General features: G+C 25.4%; 1 protein-coding gene across 2 annotated transcripts; it reads right to left on the bottom strand.

Annotated features, from left to right (window-relative positions):
- Positions 1–1588: 1588 nt before the first annotated feature.
- Positions 1589–8437, bottom strand: LOC130818088 (transcription factor bHLH123). Of its 2 annotated transcripts, XM_057684121.1 has the most exons (7): positions 8001–8437; positions 6842–7544; positions 6028–6135; positions 5262–5327; positions 3487–3552; positions 3304–3354; positions 1590–2596 (listed from the first exon to the last, which is right to left on the bottom strand). In XM_057684121.1, exons 1-7 carry the CDS (start codon positions 8294–8296, stop codon positions 2438–2440), a joined length of 1449 nt encoding a protein of 482 aa, XP_057540104.1. In that variant the 5' UTR covers positions 8297–8437; the 3' UTR covers positions 1590–2437. The 2 variants fall into 2 exon arrangements, with proteins under 2 accessions (XP_057540105.1, XP_057540104.1); XM_057684122.1 differs by lacking the exon at positions 3304–3354 and having other exon boundaries at positions 1589–2596; positions 8001–8431.
- Positions 8438–10453: the final 2016 nt, after the last annotated feature.

The raw sequence follows: 10453 nt of genomic DNA, 5'->3' as shown, positions 1-10453 counted from the left end.
TATATATATATATAAATATATATATATAAATATATAATATATATATATATATATATATATATATTATATATATATATATATATATATATATATATATATATATATATATATATATATATATATATATATATATATATAATATATATATATACTATATATATATATATATATATATATATATATATATATATATATATATATATATATATATATATATATATATATATATATATATATATATATATATATATATATATATATATATATATATATATATATATATATATATATATATATATGTATATATATATGTATATATATATATATATATATATATATATATATATATATATATATATATATATATATATATATATATATATATATATATATATATATACATATATATATTATTGATATATATATATATATATATATATATATATATATATATATATATATATATGTATATTTATACATATATGTATATATGTAAATATATAAATATATATATATATATATATATATATATATATATATATATATATATATATATATATATGTATATATATATATATATGTATATATATATATTTATATATATATATATATATATATATATATATATATATATATATATATATATATATATATATATATATATATATATATATATATACATATATATATATATATATATATATATGCACCTATAATATTTTTTTACACAAATTTTTGAATGGAAAAGCCTCAAAGTGATAGTTGATACGATCTTTATTAGGGTAATCCATATATATTTTGTGTGTTAAAGTAACTATTTATAAATTAAAGTGATCTACTAGAAATATTAGTTAACTATATATGTCTCTCTCCTGATGAGACTTTTCTAATAAAATATAGGAAAGTTGAAAAGTTAAAACTAAATCTTTCAAATGTGAATTTAATTAATTGATTTTTTTTTCCCACAATTAGTCCCATTGAGACCTTCCAATGGACGCTCCTCAATGTGACCATTCGATGAAAAGCATGGATGATGGGCTCCTTGCCTCCTTAGCAACCTTCATTTACTCCATTCTACTTTTTCTCTAATTTTCTACATTAAAAAAATTATAAGAAATTATTTTTTTTAAAAAATTCATAAAAGTATGAGGTGTGGAGCCCACCTTATACTTCCACTAACATATTCTCTACAAATCTAAAAGTTAGATTTAAATCCAATGACTTCCCCACCTTCATAGACTCTATTCTTAGATTCAATTATTCCAAGTGATCACCCCCAAATCTCCAAGTTCCCTTTTGTTTTTTTTTTTCTCTATGATCATCATGTAGGTTTGCCAAGTTTGTCACTCAATACATGTGCTCTTTATTTAAGAGTAATCAAGGGTATTTCACTAAGTAAAACTAAAAAATAAATTTATATGATTAACATGTTATCTTATAGAAAATCATAACTCGAAAAAACTCCCCTAACTCATAGATATTGCCACATCTAACTCAAAAATTTTAATTATTCTAATATTGTAAAATTTTCGATTCTTTAGAGTTTTTTTTATGTATTAACTAATTTATGACAGTGAAATCAAAATTCATAAATATGCTATGCAGACACTTGAAAAAATTTACAATATTTTTGTGAAAAAATTAATAACTTTACTTGATCTTTTGTCGATAATAAATAAAATATTAGTATTTTGTTTGACAATTAACAAATTGCATGAGGATTTTAGCACTCCCAAACTTGTAATATTTGTAATAGTGACATATATGAATTTACTCATTTTGTTTTCATGGAGTGCTAATATCTTCATCCAAAACTAATAAAAATTTAATGCTAAACTTTCTACTACTTCCTATCAAATTTTCCTTGTTCAAGGAACCCTAATTAATTAACCAACCTTAACGCTAACTAAAAACAATTAAAACTAATAATAACCATGCAATTATTACAAATTAAAAATAATAAAATATTTTCTCCATAGCCCTTTTAGCTTTGCTTCATGGTCCCCCAAGATAGTCATGATTTTTTTTTTTCATCTTTTCTTTAGCTTAATCACTTGGTCCATGTATGTCTATTCATTAGATTGAAAGCCATATTCCTTTCTTTTTTTCCATATTCACAACTTCTTTTCTCCATATTATTTAGCTTTTTCTTCATCGTTCTTGTTAAAACCTTAATTTCAGCAATCTGATAGATTGCTACACAAATCAAAATGAATCAATTTGAAATATTACCGTTGACAAATACTATACTTTTAGATTGCAAATCCTAAAGTTGAAACCTTTTTATACAAATCATTTTTACGTTTTTATATCAAAATCTGCTTTCTTTTTCACCCTTGATCAATCTATCAATCAACTTCTATAGGGAGATTCCAAATATGAGATATATACTTCCTTTTTCTCTTTTTTCACCATCGTATATCAATTAGAATAAGTTCTACGAAATGATTTTTTTTCCTCCAAATGTAGGTGTCCAAAAATCTACCGTAGTTTCATGTGTTACAGGAAATGTGCTAGAAACGGGTACCAAGCATAATCCTCTACTCCTTAGATCTTGCTTTGGACTGTTTGTATCTATCTTTGCCTTTTCGTTACTCTACATCATCATCATCATCATAAATGTTCAAAGTTCGCATCAAATTATAAACAAAAAGCTATGCACGTTATTTTTTTTGTTTCTTTTTACTTACAACACTTTTGAAATACCCATGCAAATGCTATTCTTAAAGTGCAAATTTTCCTAATTATAAAAAGTTAATTTACAAAAACTAAATATTCAGACTGATAGAGCATAACATAACGAATCAACTTAAATTTTTGGTTGAGTTGGTTCATTGACATACTAGTTCAAGAAATCAATTCAACTAAAAGTTTAAGCTGATAATTGTAGCCTCATGATATGTTTATATACTCTACCAATGATAAATATAATCAAATATGATCTCAAATAACTATGTTTTTATTAAAGAAAATACACTATGTATAGAAAATCAAAAAACCACTTCTAAATTATGTAAAAGTCAAAGTGTTGCAAGTAAAAAGAAATGAAAAAACTATATTGACATTTCAATCACCAGCTTAATCTTTTAATTTAGTGATTTTTCATCTCAAAACTCAACTAAAAGATTTAGCTAATAATTATATCATTAGAATAAATTGTATACTCTTTCAATATAATTATTAAAAAACTTTTATATATATATATATATATATATATATATATATATATATATATATATATATATATATATATATATGTATATATATATATATATAAAAGTTTAAAATGAAGAGAATATATACTTGTTGATGTTGGTAGGAGCCTCCACTTTTGAGGTATGGGTTGCTTAAAACCTGTTAGATGCCGTTGAGGGAGAAATATTTTTTTTAGTATTAGAATAAATAACACTTTTTTGACCTTTTCTTTTAATTTTTATCCCATTTTTATTTTGGAAAAAAAAATACCATATAAAAAGGTAAACTTACACTTATTTGTTCATGGAGAAACTTGATATAGTCAATAGCTTCAGAGAGGACTGAGGCAGTATCAGTCTGAAAAAGGTTGAAAAAAGGAAAAAAGAAATATACTAAGATTCATATATACACCAATATTATTATAACTAGTATAAAAACTCGTATAATGTACGAATTTATGAGTATGAAATAAAAAATAAAAAATATAATTTTAAATAATAATGCAAGTATGTATTATAGTGATTAAAATTGATTGAACACATGGTTGTTTTAAAGCAAAATCAAATTCTGAGTTATTAATAATTATTTTTCGAATACATCACTATTTATTCAATTAAATATATTATATTCTAGGTTAGATGTATAGAATTGCTATGATAAAATTACATAATGCTTTACCTAATTTATCTATAATTTTTTAAAAAAAATCAAATTCCAATTTAGCTAAATATTTTTATGTAATTAGCTATCATCCACTAAAATAATTTCATTTGTCAAGGTTCTCTAAGGATGACATTTGTTATTTTTCCATTAATTTTATTAGTATGTATGATTTAAAAAAATATCAAATTCTAAATTAGGTAAATATTTTCATGTAATCAACTACATTTACTAAAATAATTTAATTTCTCAAGGCTCTCTAAAAATGACATTTACATTTTTCAGCAATTTAATTAGTATATATGATTATTGTGCACTAATAAAATTTATAAGGCTGTTCACAAATTGTATAAAATGATATTATCGAAAAATGCACCTCATATACAAGTTAAATAACCCATCTAATAACATACTATGAAAATATAAATTCTTTATTTAAGGTCATTTTAGCAAGATACAACCTCTAAAAAATAACATTTAAAGATTAGCTTTTTCAACCAAGAACTGATATGAAATAAAAAAGTACCATCAAATGACATTTTATGAATCATCCATCAGTGCCATATACTTTGGTCTTTTCTTAAAAAGTGAATAACTAAAGCTGAATTAAAATGGTGGGGGATTCAGTACGTACTATAAAGGATCATCCCTAGGATGAAATTTAGCCTATACTCCTCTGTACGTGTGAATTAAAATAAATAAATGAAGCAAATTTATTAGACCAAAAAAATAGCGCTGCATATATATATATAATTTTTTTTGAAAATGATAGAGTATATCAACTTCAACAATTAGCTCAAGAAATTCAAAAATATTATAAACTCTAATAAAAAAGGATTTTCAATGTAAAGTTTGAAAACATTAGCAAATATAGGCTTGTAAATTGTAATAACCATCGTAAAAAGTACTTTTACGGCTTATTTGGTAGGTGGTATTAAATGGTAGTAATGAGAATGATTTATAATGTAAAATGTCATTAAAATTTTCATATCATTTCCATGGTAATGAAACTTTGATTACAAAAAAGTTTTTTTGTTTACAAATTTTCATTACCACTTAATACTACATCTTCCAATATTAATGCATTGAAATGAATTTTATGAAGAAAATGAGATGATTAAAGTTGGACAAATATGGCCATCAAGGTAGCCAAGAAATTTTTCAACTAAAAGTATACTAGTTTTTCATTCTCATACCGTCGTTTATTACCATCTACGGACGGTTATGGTAAAGTAGATATGATTATACACATATTGCTAACTATAGTCTGATCATATTGGGCAGAAACTTTTTCACTATGCTTAAAATTATAATTATATATTGAATTAAATAGATAAAAAATATGAAATATTAAGAAAAGTGCATAATATTACTACTTTGGTTTTCATTCTTTCTTTAAAAATTACCTTCCCGAAAGGTGAAACTAATTGTTGAAGAGCAGTGATTCTGTCCCCCATCTTCTCTTTTCTTACCTAATAAAAAGATTTTCTTACAATTAATCAATAATACACGTCATAATTAATTAAACTATCAAATAAATCTCTAATTTAAATTAATAAATTATTTGCATCAAAAAAACTATACACACTTTTTATTTTGTTGATTATATTTTGTTTCCAAAAAATTTTCAAAACATATATTTCGAGTCTCAAAATCTATATTTGTTTCATAAAAAATACTATGTAAGTTGAGTATTAAAATCCAAAAAATTGAGACAAATCTAATAAAGTTCTAAATAAAAATATATATTTCAATTTTTATATATTTTGAAATCCATGTTTTAATATTTTTCTTGTATAAAATATTATAAACGTTGTTAATAAAATAAAACTAATGGATTATAATTAATTAGTACTCGCGTTGTTTCTTTTTGTTTATCTATTTTGCTTTTTGCATGTATTTTAAAATAAATTTTAAACCTTAATATTTTTAAGTAAGTATGATAAAAATTTTAAAAACCATATACATACTCCTATTAAACAACTTTGCATTATAAGACAAATTTAACAAAATTCCACCTAAATGTATTTTATCTTCAATATATACTTCAAAAATCTAATTTAAAATTTTTTTTCCTTAAAAAGGAAAAACATAAATTGGACAAATAGATGGAAACATAAGTACTATAATATATGATTAAAGTAACCATAAATTATTAATATGAATTTATACCTTAAATGGTGGCAAAGTTGAAGAAGCAGCGTCCCTCGTTCGTTTAGGATTATTCTCTGAATTACTCTTTTTCGCCATTGAACTTGTATCTCTTGCCTCCATTGCAGTCTTTAATAAAATAAAATAAAAAATCCAATTTATATGTATAATATTCAGTGAAATTATAACCTAAATATTTTTTTAGGGTTGGAATAATAGCTACATCAAATAATTGAGGGAATATTTTTTTATAGTACAGGTCGAAGAATTGTCTTATTGATTAACTAAATTTGTCTTGGCATCAATAAATGCTCATAATAGAATTCACTGCAAAAAATGCAGTCCAAACCCTAATGAATTTTTTTTAAAAAAAATTCAATACTGATGAATCAAATTATTTCTCACCCACTAAAAAATAAAAATACACACAACTATAAATGAATTGATTACTAATCCAAATATTAGGATTGTATAATAAAAACAACGACAATTGAATAACTTTAATATCTGCAAAAAATAATTGTGGTTCATTTTTAAAATTGGATTTATTGAGTTAATTAAATGGTTTCGTGATGGGAGTTAAGCTCCTATAATCAGTAAAAACCGATTAGTATCGTGAAAAGAAGAATCTTTGACTTTTAGACCCCACCCTTAATTCTCACTACAATAAAGTTATGTTCTACAATGAGCAAAGTAATTAACTCTTTCAACTTGTATTGTTGGTGTTAATTAAAAAAATCGGGTTGCGATAAGTTAGTGACAATCAGCCACATGTTATATCATTAGCCGAACTCATAATTCTACGTATGTACGAGTAAAGTAACAAGTAACTTACCTTAGGTTTTTGTTCAAATGTAGGCATGTTAGGCAATTGGGCAGCTTGCAAGGATGAAAAGAAACTTGGTCTCATATCATTTAATGGAGTTGAAGCATTCCAATAGGGTGTATTGTTGATAAATTGAAGTTGATGTTGTTTAGGAGAAGAAGCTCTAAGAAATTGAGGATCTTTTGGCCAAGAAGATGACAATTGTGATTGATAATCATTGGTAACACCAATACCAAAATAATTTTGTTGAAAATGATTATTAAGTTGTTGTTGATCCGGACCACCCATATTTAGGCCTTGTAGGAGACTTGATGGACTTCCAAAAACCGAGCTAGTTGAAGTTGAATCGAGTTGAAAATTTGAGGGCGCCACTAACCCTTGGCATGTCACCGTGCTTTCTATCGAGCTACCACTCGGAGAAAACTGCGGTTGATGATTATCCAACGAAAATTCACGCCCTATTTGTTTAAAATCCGAACATGAATTTTCACTACCTTGATATAATTTTTCTCTCCATTGCTGAATTTCCGAAGAATTATCATTTTCGTTACTATTATCATTATTATTATTATTATTATTATTATTATTATTATTATTTCTACCAAATATAAGTTCTCCTTCTTTTGTATCTTGCTGAAAGTTTGTGTTTAAACCCATTCCACCTTCTTGTAGCATAGACCTAAATGAATTATCAACTTTTTCTGAATTTCTCCTGAACAAATTACAACATAAAGCATCATTACTTTAATGCCTTTGTAGGCTTTTATACTCATATTTTTATTTTTATCGTTAACTTCAAATAAATAAAAAGCGTGAATAATTATGACTCAAAGATATAATTATTTACTCCACTTAAATTAGAATACCGTATGCTTTACGATTCTCCTTAATCATCGCAATTGAAAGCAAAATTTCAAATTTTCTTTCCATCTAATGATGGAAATAGTTTTGTATTTTTTTCCTTTTAGTTAAAACAATTATAAATATAATAATATTAATTGAGCAATGAATCGTCTTTCGATGAAACGACTTTAAACAAGAAGTCTGTATTCTTATAATAGGTATAAAATTGACTATTTAACCCATATATAAAGCGTGTTTCTCGTAAAATCGTCTCATACAATAATTCGTATATTATTAAATATAATAGAAACAACTAAAAACTCACAATAAGGCACTTGATTGTTGTTTCCACTCTGCCATGGCTTGAGAAGAAAGGCCTAGGCCTACGAGCTGAATTGATGAAGAGTCCATTTTAGTGTCCAGTCCAGTGGGCCCATCGGTTAACCACCCGAACCCGGGCCCACCACCGTTGTTGGCAACCGTGGTGGTGGAGGAAGTAGAGGAAGAACCACCACGACCGCCGCCACTGCCACTGCCACTGCCACCGCCACCGCCGTCGAACCTACTATTAGTAGGTGTAGAATCCCACCAATTTGTTGTTCCACAAAATTCTTCAGCCATCTTCAATTTATTATATTATACGCAAATTTATAAATAGAAGTTGTTTTAATTTTCTTTTTAGTCTTATGAGGGAAGGTTATAAACTTTGCTAAGGTATTTATGAAGAAGGTTGAACGATAAAAATGGAAAATGGACCTCTACATTAGACCACATATTTATGTTACTAACTTTATACCCTTTACTCTTTGGAGGTGAGTGTACAATAGAAAGCAAGAGATGGATGTGGTTGACAATTCAAGTTTTTTATTTTTTTTTCTTACTTTTTCCTCGTTTTATATTGAAATAAATAAAATAAAAATATACCATTTTTAAGGAACCAATTCATCCAACAAATTAATCTTATGGTTGAGACTTAAGACCCCAAGATATATTATATACTCTAACACGCTCTTTCACACGAGAGTCCTTTGAGTTAGAAGTGTGAATGCAACATAGACTAATATCCTTAACCTGACGCTAAATATTTTATTTTAAATGAAGGATGGTTGAACTTCGAACCCATTACCTCTTGTCACACTGACTTCTAATATCATGTCAAAGAAGTAACTCAACAAAAAAAACTTAAATTAATGATTGAGACTCTAAAATATATTCTGTATTAATTATGACCTTTGTAATTTTTCAATCAGTCACATTAAAGTTTTTTTTAGCTATGTCTCTATACTTAAAGTTACTTCTTTTTAATTTCATTTAGAGTATATTTCCCTCAACTTTTAGTAATATACAACTTTTTTCCAAACTTTTAATAAAGTGAAAATTATATTTGTTGGAAATTTAATGGAACTAGGAGTAAATTCTTGAATGATCATGAGACAAAGGAAAGTTCATTTTGGAATAAAATTCTCTGACTTTTTGTAAATTTATTATTTAAAAAGTATGACTAATCATTCTGTTTAAGCGTATTTACAATTATCTTATAGCTAGGCTTGGTTTATCCAAATCCTGTTGTCATTATTAACCAATATAGTGTATTGAGTGCAATGTTTTATCTATTTAAGCTTTGCTTTACTGATAATCAAGGGGTATTAGTGTAGTTTATTTAATTACAATCTGAATTTTCAGACAACTAGACTCTAATTAAGTATATAACATATTTCGTGGTTATATTAATTAATTAATTTTTTAGTTGAGATGTTGAATTGGTTCCTTCATATAATACCAAAAGTGACTGTTATGCATGTTTAAATTTTATCAACTCCTCATTTTAAATATTTAGACTATATTTGAATATAAGAAAATAAAAGGAGACAAATGGAAGGGAAATCCTACCAAAAATGGAAAGGTTGGAAGAAAGATACACAAATTTTCTCTCCCCTCCCCTCATTTCGATCGAATCATTTCATTTCGTTTCTTTCATTAATTCCTTCTAAAGATGTTATCCAAACGTATACTAATTTTAGTGACAGCCTAGTAAATAGTTCTACTATACTTGCTATATTTGACTTTTTACGCAATTCGATACGTTATTTTACTCAATTGTACATTGAACTATACACCTGATCTAAAAATTATAAAAAAGTTTATATTGTGAAAATATGCGATTAGACGATTTAAACAAGATTTCATTTGACTATATTTTTTTGTTACACATTAGGCATTAGCCGTAATAAATAAAATAAATTTAAACGATAAAATAGTGTTAATAACGATAATATAGTAAGTATTAAAAAGGATGAAGCATAAAAAATTTAGTATGAAGGGATATAATAAATTACATCAGAGTTTGCTTCTAACTTGATACACTAGAATTAGGGCTCCAATATAATGATTACAAATTTACAATATAGTCCTATATACTCCTCTATCAAGTATGGTAGTACCTAAACTAATTAATCTAATGGTGGCTATACTAAACAATTTAATTTTAGCCAAAAAGAAAAAAGTTGTGTAAATAGGCCAAGTTTGCTAATCATTAGTGTAACTCTTTATGGATGCTAATCATGAGGTACTAAATTGACAAAATAAGAATCTGCCTTCTGTAAAGCTACTGTTATAGTAGTTTTTTTTTGGTATTTATGTATTTCTTTATAAGTATATTCGTAATTTTAATTTTATAGATTATAGTGCTTGACTAATCATCAAAAGCGTTTGTGCTCAATGGATAGAGTAACTGTATGTTGAGTAGAGGATTTGAGGTTCGATCTCTACTAGGCGCGG

Source organism: Amaranthus tricolor, chromosome 7 (genome assembly GCF_026212465.1).
Source record: "Amaranthus tricolor cultivar Red isolate AtriRed21 chromosome 7, ASM2621246v1, whole genome shotgun sequence".
In the NCBI taxonomy this organism is placed as follows: domain Eukaryota; kingdom Viridiplantae; phylum Streptophyta; class Magnoliopsida; order Caryophyllales; family Amaranthaceae; genus Amaranthus; species Amaranthus tricolor.
This window is presented reverse-complemented; position numbering and strand designations above follow the sequence as displayed.